The following is a 21,656-nucleotide window of genomic DNA, read 5'->3' on the forward strand; positions in this document are numbered from 1 at the left end:
GCTTATCCCAATAATTAATAGGAAGGTCTCTTTGGTTCACTTCCTTTAGCATCATCTTTGTTACAATTGCAGTGCACTGACTCCAGGAGTCCTTTGCAGAGTGCAGACTGAAAAATCAATACTAACTCAGCCAACTAGGTCAGTGTTAGGACTTTGCTGCAATATGACTTTGGACCCCAACATAAAAGGTAAAGAAGATGCTCCTAAAAACAGAATCCCCCTGAAAGAGAGACAGGGGCAGAGCTATGCAAGCAACAAAGAATGACTGAAATTGCATGAAATAGGATATAAACAGCACCAAGCCATCTTGGCTACGGAAAGTCTACAGTGGCATCTTCCTGCTCCCAATATGCAACATTGCAAGCATCATCCCAGAGCTGCTGGTATAAAAAACAGAGGAACTGGGCATCTTTGGGTTTAAAAAAAAAAAAAAAAAAAAAAGTTAAAATGTTGCTACTAAAAGAAGTCAAACCTGAAATAAAAGGGCCAGCGTAATATGGCTTACTAAACCCCAATTTTGCATACTGTTTAAAAAATTTTTAAAAACTGTTTTCAAACTCTCAATCACAACCAAATAACTAAATTAAGTCTGTTTGTAACTTAAGAATTATGAAAATATTTGTCTTTTGTTCAAATCAAGTAAAAAATCCTCAACAATACATTGTAATATTTTCTTCTGAAAACTAAATTGGAAGATCTACTCTAAGCAGATTTAAGTGTATTACACACAATGTTTTATTAATTAAGATTTATTGATTTCCATTGTATTTACTTTAAATATGATTGAAGCTGACTGCAGAAAAGGGATGCTGAAATTTTTAAGTTAAAAGTAAACTAATGGTGAAAGAACATCACCTCTGGCTTCCGTCAATGCCTCGTTATATCGTATTTTATTAATAAAGTTCCAGGACTGTCACATCCAGGGATGTCGGAGGCCTCTCCCAGCAGTGTCCTTTGTTTTGTGCCAGTCTCCTGTGCCAGAGGTGAACGTGCTTTCAAAAATACTGCCATTTGCCCAGTACTGTGTCTTTGATTGCATCAACATACTGAGTAGGTACCCAATAGACCCAGTAGTAAGATGCTTCTGTAGGGCCCAGTTGAAATGCCTGCAAAATTAAAAGGACAACAGGTAGCATTTACAGATTGGAAACAAACAGAACAAGTCGTGTCAGACAATCTGGATGGCCAATTCATTTACTTTGAAATTAATTTAATCTAATCTACTGTGACTACTGCCCTCCTCCAAATGCCCCTACCTCATACTCAGAGCAGAATCTGCAGCACAACTCCTAGAAAAAAATCTAACCAGTTAACTCAGTGCACAGGGCTGAGAAGCCAACCAAGGGCTGAGGCAGATGGCAGTTGCATTCAACATTGTAGCAGTTGAAGTTTCAGCAAGTATTTTGTATTTAAATGTTAAATACCGTTATCTATTTATTATGACTGATGTAAATAGGAGAGAGAACTACGAAGTGGCAACAGTCTCTATCCTTGTGGTTTGAGCAACAGTTTATGCCCTAATCTGAAGAGGCTGCTCTTCCATCCGAGTGATCACAAATGGAACGCTTGGAAAAGGCATGGAACAGCTTCCTCTTGCAGATAATAATTTTTTGCTCAGGGCATTTTCCCCTTTCCTCCCACAAAGAAAGAAGTGGAATTTCTGTCTAAAACTTATCTCAACATTACAAAGTTTAGTTACAGTGATATTCTTTAAAAGAAAGGCCTAAACTGGAAAAAAAGGAACTCTTGGACTTTAAAAAGCCCCATAGCAGAATTGACATTACCCTTGCCTGATATGTATCACTTTCCTAAACACATTACCAACCTTTCAGAGATTCAATACATTAAAATGGAGGGTGGGAAAATTCTTTACCTCCACTGAGGCAAGTAGAGAAGATGAATGCAACAGGAATTAATGCAGAACCAGATATGGGGAAATAATACCAGCAGTAACCTAAGAGCTAATCTCTTTTCTGACAAAGGAACATCACCACAAAGTGTTTATTTTGAGAAAATGATCAGATAGAAGTTCACTCTAGGATAGGGATCGGCAACCTTTGCCACACGGCCTGCCAGGGTAAGCACCCTGGCGGTCCGGGCCGGCTTGTTTACCTGCTGTGTCCACAGGTTCGGCCGATCGGTTTGCCGCTCCAGGCCAATGGGGGCTGTGGGAAGTGGCGCGGGCTGAGGGATGTGCTGTCCGGCCTGCCAGGGTGCTTACCCTGGCGGGCCGCGTGCCAAAGGTTGCCAATCCCTGCTCTAGGACTACTAACTTTCTCCTACTGTAACTGTTAGTTAAGTTCTTACTGAGCTAAAGATTGTTCTGGCAGAATTTTTTAGTGGAAAGTAATGCTAAAGATGTGGCCTCAACGTTAGGAACACAAGTGTTGATACAAAGGAAGAAACTGAAAAGATAAATGTTAAATATAATAAAATCAGATAGGATTATGGCTATGTTTTCAGAAGAGTTCAACACCCAATCTGCACACAACAAGCTAAGCTCTTCTGAAAGTCTGTCCCCCAGTATAATGATACACCATTTTAGGAAATGCTCCAAATTTGAACATTTCTGACTGAGGCTGTGCCCTCATTTCAAGCCATAGGATTTTAAATGGCTTTAAAGCTTGGGTAGAAATGGTTCAGTATCCCAAAGTCATGGCAAGCATTCAGCTCATATTGCTCAGAATATTTACTCTGCAATAGCAGACAATATTGAAGGGGAAGCCTTTTAGAAGCATTTAAAACCTTCAAGGCTGTCAGCCTTGGCCTTTTTCTAACTTAAACCTCCTGTTCAATGTATTAGGCATCAAGTTATTAGTCCATTATTACTTAAGCAGAGGAATTACTTACCATCATGTGATAATCCTCATGTCCTTCAATAGGTTCACTCACCACATTTTTAATGGACCCCATGGGTATTTTTTCTGTTCTCTCTACATTAAAATGGATAAAAATAATGTTTGATATATCAGCAGTGCTTTGCTACAGTGCTTCGTATTGACTTCAGACACCACCTCTCACACTCCTGTTGGGGGAGGGACAGGGGGTAGCAGCATGCAAGCAATTCAGAGTAATCCCAGTCCCTGCCACCTAAACTTTGATGACTCATATTGTGCCAGGTAGCCCCTCTAAATACCTGACAACTTAATCTTCTTCAACCAACCAATATAGGACCCTGATCCTGCAAACACTTATGCATGTGCTTAGCTTTACTACTGTAAGCAGTCTCATTAAAATTGATAGGACTCACAACTATAAAGTGAAGCACGTACATATATGTATGTGGGATCAGGATCTAAGTGTGTAAAACAATTAACTCTTTTCATCCTTCCAATTTCTGCAGAATTGAGCTATGGAAAAGTGTACAACTCTCCATCAAGATCTAGTCCTGTCTCCAGCACAAGACTGCATGTAGTGGTTATTATAAAGATATTAAAATGATAGGAAGGGAAATATTAATAAGAGTATAGAAGGGAGAGAAAATACAAGAGATATTGAAAAAATGACTATGATAACATTAAAAAATAATGGATTAGGTAGTCAGCTGTGATCAAGAGGAATTACTAAAGGACAGGACTCACAATGGATTTCTTCCATTTCTTATCTATGACGTATGTCCTCACTTCTTCCTTTAGACTTTAAACTAAAATCTTTCCTCTTAATTCCTACTTCCATCACCCATGTCAGTCTGACACTCTAAGTTCCTCTTCTTGAGAACAGGACACAGATAAAAACAAGCTGTAATTATAGAAGATAAGCCAAGCAATGCACACCTTAAGTGAGGAACACCCTTTGAAGTGCCATGCAGAAAGCAGCAACTGCTCGGAAAAGATACATAAGGAAATGCAGCAGCAGAGGCATTTTGTTGTTACACCATAGAGAAGACAAAAATGTAAAAATGTAAACCAATAGTCTCCATTTTAATGCAATAATTACTCTGACCCTATGGCTGTCACAGACCAATTCCAATCAAATTGATGGGAGGATGATCATTCACTGAGGAAATTACTTGGCACTTATTCTGCATCCTCCAAACATTAACTGATTACTTCTCATAACATCTCTGAAATGGACAGGTCAATGAGGCATAGCCAGGGGAAGTTGTTTGCCCTAGGATCAAAAGGTGCTTTTGAAATATTAATCCTCAAAATCTGTAGCAGAGGGAAAGGTAAGTAATTATTCAAACACTAATTAGCCAATAGAACACACCTATCAATAATGAAACGGAGAGCAATTCTGACTTGACGGCACCAACACCCAGCCCATGCTGTAATAGGACTAGTTCTCCAACAATCATTTAGCCCAACAAAAATGAAGTCACCGTACTGGGTGTTGCCACAGGATTCATAGATTTTAAGTCCATAAGGGACCATAATGGTAATCTAGTCTGACCTCCTGGACATCACAGGCCCACAGAACCCAGCCAGCAATTTCTGCTAGGCTTTGGAAGAAGACCTGTGCTGCATGGGAGCTAAGGTTTGCAAATGTTTGCAAAGCTCAATATAAAAGTATTAATTATTATTATCTTGCAGCAGGAAATTGTTATCCAAGCTGACAGAACAGTCCAGCTAAGCTCTCCTACTCAGACAACAAGTCCCCCCACATTCTTCTCCCCCATTTTTGCAGCATCATCCCGTTCTGGCCAAGGGGAGCAAGGCATGGGTTCTTTTAGTTATCTGGAAGCAAAGGGGTTATTTGAGAGTGATGTCCCCCGCACACTGTGCTATCTCCACAGCACTTTCAGCTCCTGCTGGCCTGTCTTCAAGATTATAAATTGAATTCCCTGCCATGGCACATGCTGTCATCTCTAAACTAGATTGCAATTGCACAGCCCTGAAACAAGTCACCCAACTCATTTCAGTTCCTAGAACAGATAATGAGAGCAGTGCCAGTATTCCTAGCAGTATTCCAGCTCTGAGAGAGACCCTCTGTGGCTTTAGATAAGTCACTGAGCCTCCCTGTACTGTGGGGTTTAAATTGCTTATGCAATGCTCTGAAGATAAGAAATGTTATGAATGCTAAGTATTATAATCCACAATTGAGAGTTATGGCTAAGAATAAGATTATGTCACAGAGGTCGTGGATCTCCCAGGCGCTGGCCCTGGAGCTCCGAGCTGCTCCGGGGTCCCCCGCCTCCCACAGCAATGAGCCCCCATGGGTGGTGGGTGCTGCCCACCTCGTCGGTGACTTTTACTAAAAATAACCATGACAAAATCTTAACCTTATTTATGGCATAGTAACACAAATAAACTCAAGCTTTCCAAGTACAAATATGTAAAATATTTTGTAATATTCAGCCTCCTGAAGAAAGCCTATCTGGGAAAGAAACAGTGAACATCTGATTTTGAATGATTCATATAAAAAGAGCAGGAGCTATTCCTTTAATAACGTTTATTCTTTACTGAAACTGATCTTTATGATGGGACTGCCAACAATGGCATGTACCCGGTCTGTGATTGCTAGCAGCAAATATCGCCAACAGACGGAGACGTGACGCTAGATGGGGACGGCTCCGAGTTACAACAGAGAATTCTTTCCTAGTTGTCTGGCTGGTGGGTCTTGCACACATGCTCAGGGTCTAACTGATTCCGTCCTGACCCCAAATATGGCAATTTTTCCCCAGGTCAAATTGGCAGAGACCCTGGGGTTTTTTCTCCTTCCTCTGCAGCGTCTGAACAAGTGTAAATGGTAGATTCTCCATAACTTGAAGTCTTTAAATCATGATTTGAGGACTTTAGTAACTCAGCCAGAAGTGATGCGTCTATTACAGCAGTGGGTGGGTGAGGTTCTGTTACCTGCAATGTGCAGGAGGTCAGACTAGATGATCATGATGGTCTCTTCTGACCTTAAAGTCTAGTCTGTACATACACAACTAGTCAATACCTGGAGTAATAGTCTTAGTCACTTACCTTTAGTGCCTATCCACAGCTGATCTTGCTCTAGTTTAAAGGTCAGCCTCACTTTCCCCCCTGTTTTGTTGTACATGCCGGACAAGGGCACTGTTGGCAGGCGCTCCTAAAAATATGCAATACGAAAAGTGAAAATGCAAGACTTAAAATGCACAAGAAAAAGCTGCAGAGTACTAAGATAGCAGGGGGAACAAATCTGGAAAAAGTATCAGAGAGCATGATCAATGGGCTGGTAGCGTATTTCCTGATCAGGACAGTGGTCCAAGAGGTTATTTAACTTACCTGAACACCCTTAACAGAAGGCATCACGTCTTCAGGTTTTCCTTTATCCAATACTTTTCTGTGTTGCTATAATGAAAAACAGACATTAGACTACTGAAATGTGACATAAAGCTTTTAATTTACTCCGGACCACTTCCTGAAATACCGTGCAATAGCTCTATGTAACTTTTTTTTTTTTTTAAATAGGGTAAAAGTCATTTATCATACAGAAACTGGTTAGTTTTAAAAGTTAACAGGCTTTTTTATGACTGTCTAAAGAAATACTGTGAATCAAAACCTAAAGAAGATGCAAAAAAGGAAAAAGTCTTCTATTGTGTACAGAAGCCAGGCACCAGTTTAATATCACAGAGGAGTTATCCCTTAGCGAGACAATTGTAATAATCAGGTGTTATGTTCAATGACTTTCAGAAATACAATCCTTAGATTTAATAAAGTAACAGAGCAACAAAACCAGAATAAATTAGAGCACTAGTAATTATGAAAAACATGCTTGCAATTGACAAGTTTGCTGAGTACCTTTGAAGAATGATGAAATTTACAGTAAATGTGAACTATGATAGATTATAAAAAGACAAAAGCATATTTCATAAAAGAATTGCAGACCAAAAGTGGACATTAACTTTTAATGGAATTTGTTGCTGATGAAAGATATGTGGCTGAAAACAACTAGAATTAAAAGCCCTTTACTCAGCTCTACCACAGATGCAGCACAGCCATGAGAGCATGCTTTCTTACACTGTAGCTGAACTTTCTTATGGCGGGGGAACACTTTTAGATGTTAGAGGAGTTCAGTGTTCTCTGTGCTGATGAAGCTGCCAAAAAAGGGACCACTAGGTGCCAACTATGAAGGTGGTTTTGGAAACAGAGAAACTAGACTGCTAGGAATGGGACTAAGATCATTACGTTGTTTCACATTAGTGATTGAACAGCAACCAATTTTTGCTCACCTGACCTAAAAGAGGAGACTAAAAATGGAATATGAAGCTTGTCTCTTGTGAATCCTTGCTACTATCATTTGGCTTACTGAGTTGCTGAGCTCCATAAGTCACCAGAGCAGCACTGACCTTGCGAATCCAGGGCTTCCACTGGACTAGATAGATACCAATATCACAGAATGTTCTGTTAGAACTCATCTGTGCTGGCCCCTTCTTGTAATACTGGTTGTAAGTAAGAAATAGTCTACTTCAGAGTGGAATAGAACCCAAGGGTTAGAACATAATGTTACACAAGAACTGTAGGAGCCCAAATTTCCTTGTCCTATGCCAACAGTTATTGAGACATCACTTACCTTTTGTCTACAAAGTGGCTCTTTTTTATTTTCTTCAGATTTCACCTCTTGTTGAGCAGCTTCTTTGGGAGTATTTACTGCTAGCACATCATTGATAGTTGAACCAACAACCATTATTTTTGCACCATTTGTTACTTTGATTTCCCGTAATGTTTTCTCCTCTGGTAGAAGTCCCTTAAACATGACTTTCTGCATAGTGGGTGGAAGGCCTAAGAGGCAAGAATTAAAGAGCATTTTAAACCCCTATGCGTATATTTGTGGTCAGAAGAGAAACAAACCTATATGGCAAGTAGTTATGTCTGCATGCTGCATACTCGACATTTTACCTGTGAGTGAGTGGATTTTCTCTTTCAGATCAGCCCCTGTGCTGTCAAGCGGGAACTTCACATCATATTTATTTTTGTTCCAAATGATTTTTAATTCTACTAGATCCTTCTCAGTCTCGGAATCGCCACCGTTGCTGACTGAAGCCTGTGAAATGGCTGAATCCTCTTGCAGCTGGTCCATTTCCAAGGCTTTTCCAGCAGCGGCGGAATTGCTTTCCCCAGTATCTCCACAGCTAAGCTGCAGTTTCTGAGCTTCTGTTTCCATACCAGGTTCATCAACTTCTAAGAAAACAAACAGACCCAGACAAGCCCAGAGGGAGGCACGTTGGGCGATTAACGCTCCTGAGGTCTCCCGCCGGCGGCTCCGCTCTCCCCCGTCCCCGTGCTCCTCGGGGCTAGAGACACTGGCACTAAGGCAGCCGCTTCGCTCCTCCGCCTCTGCTCCTGCTGCCTCCAGCCAGGAACCAGGGCCCAGGTCTCGGGGGAGGGACACGCCACCCCCAGGTGCCCGTGAGACTCGGACACCCCCTCCCACGGCGGGGGGCAGCTGCCAGGGCTCCCCCCGCTGCCGGGTCTCGGCACCCCGCTGCCCGGGCTGCGCCTTCCCTCCCGGGCCTCTATCCTCCCATGGCAGCCTCGGGGGCAGCCCTCCGACCCCGGCACCAGGCCCCGTCCCCACACGGTCCTTGCCCCGGCTGCCACCAGCGCTCACCATCAGGGGAGGCAGAGGCAGCGGCCATGATGATTGTGTACAATCCGCCCGCGGGGGGTGCTGGGAAACGCCGGGCGCTGGGATTGGTTCCTACTGGCCCCCGTACACCGCCCCCGCTCGCCCAGGATTGGCCCCTACTGGTCCCCGTACCCCGCCTCCACCACCAGAGGCGGCTAAGCTCGAGCCCTCCCGCGGCGCTCGCTGCTTCGGAGCCCAGTCCCGCCACGCGCCGTCGCCAGGCTGGGCCCGCTCCCCTCAGCCCCGGCGCGCGGGCAGGACGTGGGCCCAGGGCGGCGGGGCCGGCGGCTGCTGCACCCCGCGCCCCGAAACGTGCCGGGCGCCTGACAGGCCCCGCGCCAAACACCAGCTGCCGCCCTGGGGAGCGGGACGGGAGGGCTCGGGCCACACGCAGCCCGGCCCGGCGTTACCCCCCGGCTCTGGCCGCAGGCCCCCGCGCGCCACCGGCCCTGCCCGGAGCAGGCTGGCTCCGCGCTCTCGGGGCATGGCTCGCAACGGGGCCGGGCCGCGGCGGGGCCCGTGCAGAGGTGACGTTGACACCTCGCCGGGAAATGGCGCGCTGCGAAGCAACGTAGCCCGTGTGCTACTGGCGGGGAGGGTGAAAGGTGCCACTTCTCCAGCCTGACCCCCGCGGCCCCTGAGAGGACCGGAGTTATTCGGGGTGCGGGGCTATGATTGGCCAGTGCGGAGTGACTTGTCACTCCCCCCCCCCCGTTTAGACACGGCGAAGGGCCCGACAACAGTGCCTGGACCGGAGGAGTAAGATCGAGGGGACCTGCGCCTTTAAGGGGCGCCCCGCCCTATGCGGCGGGGGCGCCGCCGATTGGCTGGCTGTGCCAACCCGGATGCAATTCTCCGCACCCACGTGTGTGCTGAGCTCCATGCGGGCTGTGGCGGAACGGGCTCTTCTATGGCGCCTGCGCTGCGGGGAGTCGGGCCCCTCCTGCGGGTTGCTCCTCGCTGGCTGTCCCCGCGGGGCGCTGGGGTGTCGTCTCAGGCGGGGGATGTGCCCCGCGGAGCTGGGGTGAGGGTGCGGTTCGCGCCCAGCCCCACAGGTAAAGGACCCCAGTCCCAGCACAGGGCGGCGGTAGCAGCTGGGGTTAGAGTTCCTTGTCCTTGCCTCCGTCTGAAGTTGCCCATACTGGGATAGCACATTACTGGCCGGGCGGCGGCGGCGGCGGGGGGGGGTTCTGCACTACTGGAAGGGACACTCGCGGGGCGGGGGGGTGTGGGTAATTTGAATGAGAATTGTAAATGTCTCCTTGAAACACCCATTGAGACTTTCAAAAAGTGCCTGAAAACTCAACCAAAACTACCGAAATGTAGCTCATATTCGAGAGGATAAACTTGATGCGAGTTAAAAATGAGCCTCATTTGTCGTGATTCAGGAGTGGGGATGTAAATAGAATGGTGAAACTCGTTTGGAATCTAAATATTAACTTAAACTATAAAAATCACTCATCTAGTACAGAGCCAGAAATTATTTTTTAAAAGTTGCTGTTTAATAACCCTTCCCCATCAATAATATTTTCTGCTCTTTTCCAAACCCACCTGCTGTTGGCATTTGCACTTCTGGAGAAACGTTCAATTTAAAAGTTTTCAAAGTACTTTATAAACAATTAGGTAAGCTTCACAATGCCCCTGTGAGAGAGATCTCTATTATATCATTCTTCTCCTGAGTTTAAAGGCCCAGGGTCACACGCAAAGGCTTTGTATACACACTGAAGTTGCATCAGTTGAGCTAGAATAAATGTCTTAAATCGATTTAGTTAAACCAATGTTTACAGCTGGGTTGTGTCAATATAGTTTTAAGCTGATTCCTTCTCAATTTAAGTTGCAATACATCTAAGCAACAGAAAACCGATTTAAGAGTATCCACACAGAGACTTGTAGTGGTTTAAGTAAATAGATATATTTAAAAAAAGTAAACTGATACAAGTTTTGTATCTAAACAAGGTCTGTGCCTGTGGCAGGTCTGAGAATGGAACTCCAACTACCAGCTGCCACTTCTATGTCACAGGAATAGGTGCCTTAAAAATAATTAAGGACACAATCTGACAAACTATTCTATCTGTATGAGCCCTTCAGCCTGTATAGAGCCCCATGGACTTCAGTGTGTCAGTGCTGAGTGGTTTGTAATAACAGAGCCTAAGATGGCTAGTTCTGCATGCTAGGTACTAGCACTCTCTCCCAGTGAAAATATACTGGTCTATTTTTAGTCCTTTTTGTTTTCAGGTTCTCTTTTGTAGCTTGCTACAAGGATTTGTTTAATGTGGGTTGCAGGGGAAACCCTCTGAACTGAAACTGAACATTCATAAAAACACTTCTGTGATACCTGACATTTACATCCTTTCATCTGTGAAGGCTCCCAAAACATTTAAATACCTTTAAAAAATGTACGTTTTACACCAAACTGTGACATTGTCCCTTCTCTGTCTTATCACACTTTGCAATTAGTTGCATTAGGGATCAGTTAAACTGCATATGGGTATGTTGTATGCTGAGTCAGGAGAAGATCTTGCAGTGTTCTGCCCCAGCGATACACGTCTCCCAAATAAATAAGATAGAGGGCAATTTCCTTCCTCTGTAACTAGAAGCACTGACTAATGGCCTCAGCTAGAGGATGGGATCATTACAAACTGGCCAATGTTTGGGCAGAGTTGGCAATCCGTGCAGACTCTTGTGATCACACAGCCCACCCTGCCTTTAGTATGCCATTGCTTTTGACCCTCAGTTTGCATATTTTCTCTTTGAAGACTTGTCTGTAGTAGGAAATTGAACAGCTGCTGATAATTTTCCATATGAGATCCCCATAACCAGTACTGGGACTTGTGTAAGTGCTAGTGCAGATCACACAAAACTCTTCAGTGTTTCAGAGAGGAAGACAGAAGCTAGTTATGCCTTCGGAAAGAGTTTTGATACTGGCTTTCTTCAGTGGACATTCGTTTAAACCATATTCAGCACCAGCTCAGGGAAGCCATTTCTGAAAACCAGTCATCAGTGCTTCAGTTTCCTAGTGTAGACAGAGCTTTAATGGCCTGCATAGCCATTTGTTGTTTCACTGTGCTGTTCAGGTGCAAGAATGTGTTCAATGCCCTCATAAACAATAGTTTACAGCTCCTGTTGAAAAACCTCTGTGTCGATTGTATTTAATTTGGCCTGACTTGCTCTGTTTTCGCTCTGATAACCCAGGCTTTCTGCACTTGGGTGGCCTTCGTACTGCTTTGTACAATTACATTTTTGCCAGAAAACACCAAGGGGCTTTTATCTTGAGACTGGAAGATACGGATCAAAGTCGCGTGGTGGCTGGGGCTGCGGAAGGAATAGAAGATATGCTGGATTGGGCAGGTAACTTCCAATCTACGCACTTCACTTCTTAACTACTGAAACAATCTACACCATGAAGAGTTTTACTATTAAAAAGAACCTCACTAAAATTCAAAATCCTGTCAGCACTGTCCCTTGCTATTCAATATATTGATCTAGTGGTTATCATAAAGGGCTAGGAGCCAGAAGGGTCCTATTGTAGTAAGACTTTAGCTAATGATTAGGTGAGTGTCCTTTGGTTATCCTGTGCAGAAGGACCCATGCATGTTTACCTGGAAAGAGATGCATCCCTACCAAAGAGGTGTGTGGGAGGTTGGTGAAAAGGCCAGGAGTTGGAACTAAGAGAACTCAGCATGAGTTAAAAAAAATTGTGTGTGTGTGTAATTTGCAAAAAAGGGTTCTGTGACATGTCTTATAAGATTCAGAGGTGGCCGTTCATCTGTGTACACACCAGTCCCCGGGCTGCATCCTTTGCCTCTTTTTGTGCTTGGATGAGTTTTAAAGATACTACATTGATGGTGAGCGTTTGAGAAGATGGTGTTACTGTAAATTCTGTTTAGCATGTTTATATTTAAAGATAGAATTCCAAGTACTCTGGTAATCAAATAACTTTACAGTAGAGAAAATAATGGGTTCTAAAATCTCAGTTGTATTTCTGTGAAGATAGTGTAACTTACCAGAGGAAGGTGTGTGCATGTGCCCATACTTACGTACCGCCACACTCGGCTACTTGAAATGTATTAGACCTGTTCAAGTATTTGCCAGTTTGTGATGGTCTCACCTGCCAGTGGCTGGAAACCTGAAGAGACTATAAACCAGGGGTGGCCAGACTTACTGACCCTCTGAGCCGAATCTGACAATCTTCAGAAGTTCAAGAGTAGGTCTGCCGGGGCTTGGGGCTTCTTCCGTGCAGGAGGCACCTGCTGGGGCTAAGGGCCTCAGCCCCACTCCTGCTGAAGCCCTGAGCCCCAGCAGGTGTGCCTTGCAGGACTGGATTCCCCGAGGCCCCCCTCCCCATTGGGCAGAAGCCCCTACTCCACCATCTTCCTGCAAGACAGAGGTCCCAAGCTCTCTCCTCACCCAAGTCTAGTAGGTGGAGAATGGGGTGGGACTGTGATCCGCACTTTAACTGTAAAAGAGCCACATGTGGCTTGTGAGCCACAGTTTGGCCACCCCTGCTATAAATGCTAACACTATTGATGACTATGGAAGATTCCGCTATAGTTCACCAAGTAGAGTCCCATGCTGCGTGTGAGCAGTGTGCTCTGTGGACACACTCCAAAGTAAAACTCTTGCCTTCTGATCCCTGTTGATTGCTCTGTCATCAAATTTGACCTTGGATTGAGAGCTTGTTAAATCCCATAACTCTGGCATTCCAGGTATCCCACCTGATGAAAGCCCTCACAAGGGAGGCCCGGTCGGGCCCTACCAGCAGTCTCATAGACTTGAGCTGTATAAGAAAGCCAGCGAGGTTCTTCTGGAGAATGGCGCTGCCTACCGCTGCTTTTGCACCCCTCAGCGCCTGGAACTGCTGAAGAAGGATGCGCTACGGAATCGGCAGACACCACGGTAGGGGGCTTCCTGTGGAGTGCGTGCATGCAAAACCAGTTAAGAAGTCTCTGGCGTTGGACTCTGAGACACCAGCTGCCCAAATACAGGGGCACTGAAGGCATTAACAGCTCAGAATAATTAGAGCTCTTACTTATCACTTTGACTTTAGCTCCAAATGTATCTTGTTGTTGAAGAGAAAGTCCCAGTCTCTAGCCTAAATGACCATGTTTAACATTTATATAGCACATACTGTCTCTAAAGAGCATTACGCACATTAACTGGCCAAGCTTCTCAATCCCCCACCCTCCCAGTGAGGCGTATAAGTAGATAAACGTTATCCCTACCTCACAGAACGAGGGGCTGAGGCATAGAGGTGAGGTGACCCAGCCCCAAGTGAATTGTTGACAGAGCTGAGATTGGAACTCAGGATCCAGACTAGAATAGAAAAAAATGACCTTTTGCCAGTGGTACTGACCCAAGACCATTGCTCGCCTGTCCCAAAAGGTACGACAACAGGTGCCGACACTTGAGCTCAGAGCGAGTGGCTGAGAAGTTGGCGCAGGGCTCTGACTACGTGGTCCGCTTCCGGCTGAAGGAAGGTGTGGAGCCATTTCATGATCTGGTCTATGGATGGAGCAAGCATGAAGTAGCTACCGTGGAAGGTGATCCGGTAATCTTAAAAGGGGATGGCTTCCCCACATACCACCTGGCAAATGTGGTGGATGACCATCACATGGGAATTAGCCACGTTCTGCGTGGAACTGAGTGGCTTACTTCAACATCCAAGCACCTTCTTATCTACAGAGCGTTTGGCTGGGACCCTCCTCGGTTTGGCCACCTTCCGTTACTCTTGAACAAAGATGGCAGTAAACTGTCCAAAAGGCAGGGAGACATTTTTCTAGAACATTTTGTTCAAGATGGCTGCTTGCCACAAGCTCTACTGGACATCATCACCAACTGCGGCTCTGGATTTGCAGGTACTGGGGAGAGGCCCGACACACTGGGAGCTGCCCCTAGATCTGGCTTCTTGACAAGTTTGCTGCTTGTGGAAAGATTTGGTGTATTAATGTTTCAGCACTGTCTGAGCTCTCTTCGAAGGGGGTCAAAAAGGTCTCTACAACCAAAATGCTGCCAGCTCCTCTAAAGTCCCCACAAGAGTGACAAGGGTCAGGATACCTCTGGGGAGCTGTTTAAAATTGAGTCCAGTTCCTAGTGGGCAACGGCCACCCAGTGACAATCTCAGCAGAGAGGGAATGGATTATGGAGATTAACCCTCTCCCTCTCCTCATTTGGGAGGTGGCCCCTCCAGAGCATGGGTGGGGTGGAGTGGGGAAAGTTTGCCCTCCTGCTGCCCACGCTAGAGGATTTCAGTCCCCAAGAGTGTCTGTTCAGCACTCGGGGGGAGGGATAGCTCAGTGGTTTGAGCATTGGCCTGCTAAACCCAGGGTTGTGAGTTCAATCCTTGAGGGGGCCACATAGGGATCTGGGGCAAAAATTGGTCCTGCTAGTGAAGGCAGGGGGCTGGACTCGATGACCTTTCAAGGTCCCTTCCAGTTCTAGGAGATTGGTATATCTCCAATTATTACCTTTATTACCTATTACCAGCTTCACTGTAAAATGAAAAGAGCTGGAGGTGGGGTGCAGGGGAGCAGCAGCTCCTCTGGGGACCATTAAGGACACTTCCGCTCTCTGATTAGTATTTAAAACACGACATTAAAGATTTTCCCCTGCCTGTTTAACCTGAAAGTCCATGGGAAGCTGGGCCAGTCACTCCCCTTCGGACTCTGGTTTTGCAGGAGTCTCAAACAGTCTCATGTCTCAGCAAGACAGCACTTCCTGCATGTGGCTCAGGAACCCCACTGCGAATTAACCCCTTCCCAGGGGTTGAAACTTTCTCCCTCTGAACACTTTTGCTGATGGGCTGAGCAACGTGAAGATGATTTCTCATTAAGAACTGAATCAGAATGGCAAAAGCCAGAGGGGAAAGTCCCAGGTTCCAATCAGCCATAGGGCTCTCCAGGCTGTCTGGTGGGTAGGAGATGCAGTATTGTTCTATGAAGCTTCGCAGTAATGCTCTGAATCAGTGTTTTCCCCCCAACCTTTGTAACAATTCAGTGCTGCTGTGACATGGCCTGGGTACCCTGCACTGGCGCTGCTGGGCCGACTGCTGCATGGGCAGGTGTTAGAGATACAGGGGAAATTATTTGTTAGGTAATGGCACTTCTACTCGAATGCTTCATTCATTATCACCCGTTTAAAACAGCCAGAACTCCCTGGGCACTGCCTATAGCTGAGACTTGGTAGAAAAGTTGACGGAGTCTGTTCTCAGGATGAGACTGGTATTGCACAAAGTCTTGCCATGGGGGCTCTGCCTTTCTTTTAAGAAGGTCCCCTGCTCTGTGTTGGCACTGAGGAGGTGTGGAGGGACCCTCCAGTGTCACTGTTTCCCTGCTACGATGAACAGCAGTGATACTAGCTCTCCATGGGAGTGAATGCATGATGCCATTGTTGGGTTATTTTGCAGGGAATCAGATGGGCAGGACGCTGGAGGAGCTGATCTTGGAGTTTGACGTGGGCAGAATTACCACCCACTCAGCCCTGCTGGATCTTGACAAACTCCCAGAATTCAACAGGTATGACAGTTGGGTGTAGCACCTTATTCATCACCAACCAACTCTAAAAATTGCCCTTCGTGTACTTAGCTTCACCTGATGACGCAGTCCACCTGGTCCCCTGGCCTGCTGTCCCATTCATGATTTCTTCTCTGTATTCTCCACTGTTGGGGTTCCTCTCTCCCTTGAGCGCCCCTCCATCTACTGAAAAGCAAATAGTTTTCCAGCAGCTCCATGTAAGCGTCCTGCCCACTGCACACAAAGGAAGGTTCAGCGCAATTGCTCCCTTCCTCTTTCACCTGATGGAGCAAGGCCCTGAAATCCACCATTCTGCGAATGGAAACCAAATGAGGGGAATTGACCCAACCACCTAATCACACTAGCATTCATGTGCCAGGAGCTTGGATACTATGGTGGTGGTCATGGTAGGAAAGCCTAGCTAGATGGGCCATGTTGCAAGGAGAATACAAGGACTTAAGTCTGGGTGAGAAATTACTTTTTAAAAATTATCATTATTAATGGTGTACCTCTGTGAAGTGCCCCACTTTCTCCCAGAGCCGTGTATTGAGGACTATTGAATATTTACACTCACTTTAATGTGGATTTTTCTAAATGATTCTGTGGGTTTATTTTGTAAACACTGTATAATGACGTTCATTAGTCTGAGTCTAAGCCAAAGAGGTCTGTAGTCATTGGGATGGTTCTGTCTTCTGTGCAGGATTCACCTGGTCCAGCAGATTGGAGATGAGAGGCTACGACGAAAGCTGGTGATGGAGCTGCAGATGCAGGTGGAGCAGGTCTACGGCGATCGGCTTGTGGACAGAGAGGTTCTAGAGAAGAATTATGTGGAGCGAGTCCTCCTACTGAGAAAAGTATGACAAGCAGTAAAGCTGTAGTGCCCTTTGGGAGAGGAGTAGAGAGTTGGGAGGGCAGAAGCTCTACAGGTAACCCAGCCAGGTTCTGGGCAGTTCTAGAACTTGAGTTCTAAAGCTCCAAGGCCTTGCAAACAGTGAGAGGTCCTATTCTGCCAGTTCTAGACACCTGCATCCCTGCTTAATGCCAGAATATGGAGCGGTGGAGTCAGTCCAGGTTGCAGGTATGACACTCCAAGCATCTCCACTATCTTTGCAGACCTGCATGTCTATGCAGAATGACCTTGCTGGGTAGTGAGCAGCCATTTGTATTACCAAACCCACCATCACAGATGGTGGTCTCAGTAGAGAGTCCAAGGACTGAATGGACCTTCTCTTGCCCCAGGAGGTTGGTTATCTCCAGGGCGCGTTGGCTGGCTGTTGGAGAAGCTTGCCTACCTTCTGCCTGTTCTGGGGCTAAATGGGGAGAGCATGTTTCCAGCGATGTCACATGTGGTACTTTGTGGTTAAATCAAGGGGGTTCCTTAATTCAGAGCCCTCATCTTAAAGGAGGTGGCAAAGCAGGGGCTGAGGTGGGAGAAGAGGAGATGATGGCCCTGCCTAATGTTACATGAGCAAGGCCACATGGTTTCCTACACTCCAGCCCCATGAGATCACTGCGGGTTTGGGGGTCACTGCACATCTTGCTCTAGAAAGGCAGGAAATACCGTGGCTCTTGAAAATGTGGTTTCACTATGGCAGCAAATACTAAATTACTCATGTGACTTCCTGCTTCTGCCCTCAGTGAGTCAATGTGGGGGGAGCCATTTGTAGAGTCCTGCTCTGACTCAGCCTGCTTGCTCTACCGCTGGCATCCTACAGAGGCTCATTGGCCCTGACTCATTGTTGCCCAGCACTTACATTGTCATTTACGCCAGTGGAAAGTGGGTGTAAAATGCTACCCAAGCCAAGTGTCAGCATTCCGCCCTCTGAACTGGTGAGAGTGCAGAGCAGTGGTGAATGACCCCTTTGCCACCCTGACATCTAGCTGGAAATAGACTTCATCTTTTCTCTCCCTCAGCTGCCTTGACAGCCCTTCTTTCCATCCCGCAGGGTCACATAAACCGCCTGAAGAACTTGGTGGCGCCTGAATATTCTTACTTATGGGTCAGGCCCTCAGTGTCCCGAGAGCAGCTGCAAACCATTTCAGCAGAAGTAGATGAGATAGGAAAGCTAGTCATAGGGTAAGTTTTTCAGATCTCTCGCATCATTTTATAATCCCTTGCCTATCTGAGCTACTGTTTTTCTGGTGCTCCTGAGGTAGTGCTTAGTCTCCTAAAAGCAATAGTTTGCTGGTATGCAAAAGGGTCATTTGGGGCAGCTCCTACTGTCAGTGGGAATTCCTCACCTCCATGTGTCACTAGACTGAGAGGGCATCTTCTCTCCCAAAGGCTGATGGAAGGGCAGACTGCTGCTCTGACTACAGAAGGGTTAAATGAAGACCTGAGAGGCCTGCAGGAGCAGATGAGAAGGACCGAGTACAGCAGCATGATGAAACTCCTCCGCTTGGCCCTCAGTGGACAGCAGGTAAAAGCCATTTGAAGTTGAGACCTTAGCATCCAGTAATAACAGCCTGCTCTCTGGTCATAAGACATAGGCTTTTCAGTGCTAAATCTTTTGTGTGTTTTTCTCAGTTACTGTAATAAGTGAATGTGCTAATGTGAAAAAAGCTCCTTGGCAGAGAGGGATGCTAAGAAAGGCAAGAGGTACCAAGCCATCCCCCTAGAGTTGCAAACCTGTGGTTGGAAAGGCAGCTGGCTTTTTTGTAAGGGGCGTTGTCAGCTTTTGGGTTCTTGTGTGTGTCATAGTTCATAATATAACCAACAATAAATTCCTCATTTAGTCCAAAATGAATAAAAACCAGGGCGAGTTCTCTCGTGGCATAAATCCTGAGTTTGATGGCGCTACCCCAGCAGCGAAGTTGGCCTGATGTTGGGGACTTTTCTTCCCAGGCGACAGAACCAGAGTCTTATATTAGAAATTTCAGGATATTTTAATCGCAGGTGACTGACAACTCATCAATCAGTCATCTCCAGTATAGAGTGATACATACTTGTACCCGCTGGATGCTACCAAGGGAAAAACATAAAAAACTCCAACTTCTGAGAGCCTTGTGATGAGCGCAGTGTGGGAATGTGAGTAGAACAACAGAGTGCTGGCTTTCACTTGTGCAGTGTCTTTTGTGTGTGTTTTCAGCACGGACCAAGCGTTGCTGAGATGATGGTTTCCTTGGGACCTAGAGAAGTGTGTGAACGGATAAAGAAGGCACTCTCCAACTAGCAAGAAGCTTCCTAGAGGGAATGGCTCCAGCAGACAGCACTCCCCTTCAGATACTCCGAGCCCCATGTGTTCTTCAGTACCCTGGCCTAAATTCTGTGGTCACAGTATTTCAGAGGAACTGGGCCTTATACTGTGCTGAATTTGTGAGAGTGCCATCAGCACACTTGCAGATCTCTGTGTGTCTTCATGAGGCATAACCTAGTTCATATAAGGGGTGCAACTGAATTCAGATTCAAACCTGCTTCATTGTCTTCATCTCATGGGACCAGGTTGGCATTCAGATTGGGATATGGAGTCCTTCATCTTAACTGTATGTTCAAGTCTAGCTTGGCAGTGACTGAAAGTGGTTACTTCTAATGGCTATTTGATTTCCCATAAGCCACCAGCATGGTGATCTCATTTTGGAGCTATGTCCACATGACCCAGAAACCATCACAGCTGATGCTAATTAGCCCCCAGTTGGCAATATGAGCAGAGAGATCACATGTAAATGGGCAATGTAGATTTGATCCCCTTAGCCATACAAAATGCCCTTCCAAGTCTGGCTTGATGGATGTTGGTGGGGATTGTTGTGTGAAAGAAGTGTACACATTCCACTGTCTCTGTTCTGTGGGTGACTCGAGGACTTTTTTTTCTAGCACTGTAACCTGCTTTTTTCATGAATACTTAATTCTACTTTTTAAAAAAGTCCCCGATGTTTTTGTTTTTGAACTGGACCCAGGAAAAGATAACGAACAGCAGTTTCTGTGCTAGAATATCACAGTGAACGTTATCATTTCCAGTTAGCAATTTGATTTTTAAAACCCCTTTTTTGGACAAATGCACTTTCATTCTGACATGAAATTGGGACACAGGAACCTTACCTGCCTCCCCACAAACCCCCCCCCCCCCCCCACACACACATTAACATGGCAGAGAAATCAGGCACATTTGTACAGCTGTATCTAAATGTGAAGTGAGTGTGTAACTCTTTCGTATAATAAAAATCTGTAAATGTTTTACTGTGGCCTTCTCTCAACAGTTGGAGTGCATTTGAGGTGGGGAAGTGTCCAGGTCTTTCAAGGACTGTACATTGGCCCTGCTTGGTTTTACATGTAGTAAGTTCTCTATAAACCATGGGATAGGTTGGGAATTGAGCGATCCGAGTGAGAATGCATATTGTGTTGTGTAAGAGACTATACAAAAATACTGCTTGAAGTCCTATTTGAAATTTGACCTGCAAAATGTTTAAATGTGAATATGATACTGGATGATGAGGCCAGAAGGCTCTGAGGATTCTTGTTAATCAGGTGTTTTCAGAAGTGTGGGTAGTAGCTTTCTCCCTGGAAGTATTGGATTATCATGGATAGGTGCTTTCTAGGGAACCAAGCTACTGTGTGCCTCCCCCCCCCCGCCTCAGTTTCCAAGTGTTGCATTTTAAACATATGCGAGTTTACTTGTGGATAACGTAAGTGCGACAAATTGAATATAGTGACATGCAAAGTCTGGAACTAGGTTGGGTGTATCCCACAGATTTAACACTTGCTCCGTAGAGAACTGATGGCCACTCAAACATGTTCCAAAAATAAGCTCAGATCTGAGCTGTATGTTCTGTGTTAAGCCTTGGGAGAAGCGCACTTTTAGTCTGTCAGGAAAGGGGGCTCATGGAGTCGAGATGGTTGGGAAATGTTCCACATTCAAAGCGTGGGGCTCTCTGCTGGGGAAGGTGCACCGTGTGTGCTGTCATTGACAGATGTTTTACTTGTGGTTTGCAGATCTTTAGATTGGGGGGGGGGTTGCATATTTGCTTATGCCCTCCCTGCTGTAATGGCAAGGTGGCGGAAGTGCAGACCTTAGCTCATGTGCGGCTGGAGCCTTTGGCCAGGGCCGGCTTTATGACCCGTGGGGCCTGATTAGAATACTTGGCGGCGGGGCGTCTGCTCCAGGTTTTCCTGGCACCAAAGGAACCCCTGCCGCTGAAATGCCGCCGAAGACCCCCCAGAGCGGAGCCCCTGCTGCCGAAGACCCCTGGAGCGGGGCCCCTTTAGGCACGTGCGTGGGGCTCCCTTCGGCACAGGGCCCGATTCCGGGGAATCGGCTTCAAGCCGGCCCTGCGGGTGGAGAGTGCAGCTCCCAGCAGATGCTGGCCGGACCGGTGGACCGAGATAAAGCCCTGCACTGGGGGCCTGTACTTAGCAGACGGCATCTGTGTGCCAAAGATGAGGGGCGAGGGAGTCTCTGCCATTCTGCACAAGGCGGAACCACCTCGCGGCTGCCGGTCCCGGTCCCTGCCCTGGGACCCTTGACAGCCCCTTGCCTGGCCGCCCCCCGAGGCGTCTGCCCGCTGTGTCGACGGGCTCGGGCCGCGCCCCGAGGGGGCTGCGTGTGGGGGCGGGGACCTGTAACCCCCCGCCTCGGCCCGGGCGGGAGCTCAGCGCTGCGGGCGGAGCAGGAGCAGGGG

At 46.6% G+C, this 21,656-nt stretch overlaps 2 protein-coding genes across 3 annotated transcripts; one reads left to right on the plus strand and one right to left on the minus strand.

The window, feature by feature from the left end:
* Positions 1-662: 662 nt before the first annotated feature.
* UBFD1 (ubiquitin family domain containing 1) lies at positions 663-8,637 on the minus strand. 2 transcript variants are annotated; one of them, XM_044978832.1, is made up of 7 exons: positions 8,518-8,605; positions 7,806-8,084; positions 7,480-7,688; positions 6,192-6,257; positions 5,910-6,015; positions 2,851-2,933; positions 663-1,106 (listed from the first exon to the last, which is right to left on the minus strand). In XM_044978832.1, the coding sequence occupies exons 1-7, from the start codon at positions 8,543-8,545 to the stop codon at positions 996-998; spliced, it is 882 nt and encodes a 293-aa protein (XP_044834767.1). In that variant the 5' UTR covers positions 8,546-8,605; the 3' UTR covers positions 663-995. The 2 variants fall into 2 exon arrangements, with proteins under 2 accessions (XP_044834767.1, XP_044834766.1); XM_044978831.1 differs by having other exon boundaries at positions 666-1,106; positions 7,806-8,087; positions 8,518-8,637.
* Positions 8,638-9,309: 672 nt separating this feature from the next.
* EARS2 (glutamyl-tRNA synthetase 2, mitochondrial) lies at positions 9,310-20,213 on the plus strand. The gene is made up of 9 exons (XM_044980515.1): positions 9,310-9,590; positions 11,728-11,883; positions 13,242-13,431; positions 13,918-14,390; positions 15,938-16,046; positions 16,744-16,897; positions 17,990-18,120; positions 18,328-18,463; positions 19,133-20,213. The coding sequence occupies exons 1-9, from the start codon at positions 9,338-9,340 to the stop codon at positions 19,214-19,216; spliced, it is 1,686 nt and encodes a 561-aa protein (XP_044836450.1). The 5' UTR covers positions 9,310-9,337; the 3' UTR covers positions 19,217-20,213.
* Positions 20,214-21,656: the final 1,443 nt, after the last annotated feature.

The sequence above is a fragment of the Mauremys mutica genome, chromosome 11 (genome assembly GCF_020497125.1).
Source record: "Mauremys mutica isolate MM-2020 ecotype Southern chromosome 11, ASM2049712v1, whole genome shotgun sequence".
In the NCBI taxonomy this organism is placed as follows: domain Eukaryota; kingdom Metazoa; phylum Chordata; order Testudines; family Geoemydidae; genus Mauremys; species Mauremys mutica.

What these genes read in the sequence shown, in the direction of transcription:
- UBFD1 (XM_044978831.1), bottom strand. Translation starts at nt 8,545, where the DNA reads ATGGCCGCTGCCTCTGCCTCCCCTGATG. An exon ending in TGCCTCTGCCTCCCCTGATG is followed by an intron (nt 8,088 to 8,517) that starts GTGAGCGCTGGT and finishes TTGTTTTCTTAG; the next exon opens with AAGTTGATGAACCTGGTATG. An exon ending in GCTGTGGATAGGCACTAAAG is followed by an intron (nt 2,934 to 5,909) that starts GTAAGTGACTAA and finishes ATTTTAATGTAG; the next exon opens with AGAGAACAGAAAAAATACCC.
- EARS2 (XM_044980515.1), top strand. Translation starts at nt 9,338, where the DNA reads ATGCGGCGGGGGCGCCGCCGATTGGCTGGCTGTGCCAACCCGGATGCA. An exon ending in GTTCGCGCCCAGCCCCACAG is followed by an intron (nt 9,591 to 11,727) that starts GTAAAGGACCCC and finishes CTGATAACCCAG; the next exon opens with GCTTTCTGCACTTGGGTGGC. An exon ending in ATAGGAAAGCTAGTCATAGG is followed by an intron (nt 18,121 to 18,327) that starts GTAAGTTTTTCA and finishes TCTCTCCCAAAG; the next exon opens with GCTGATGGAAGGGCAGACTG.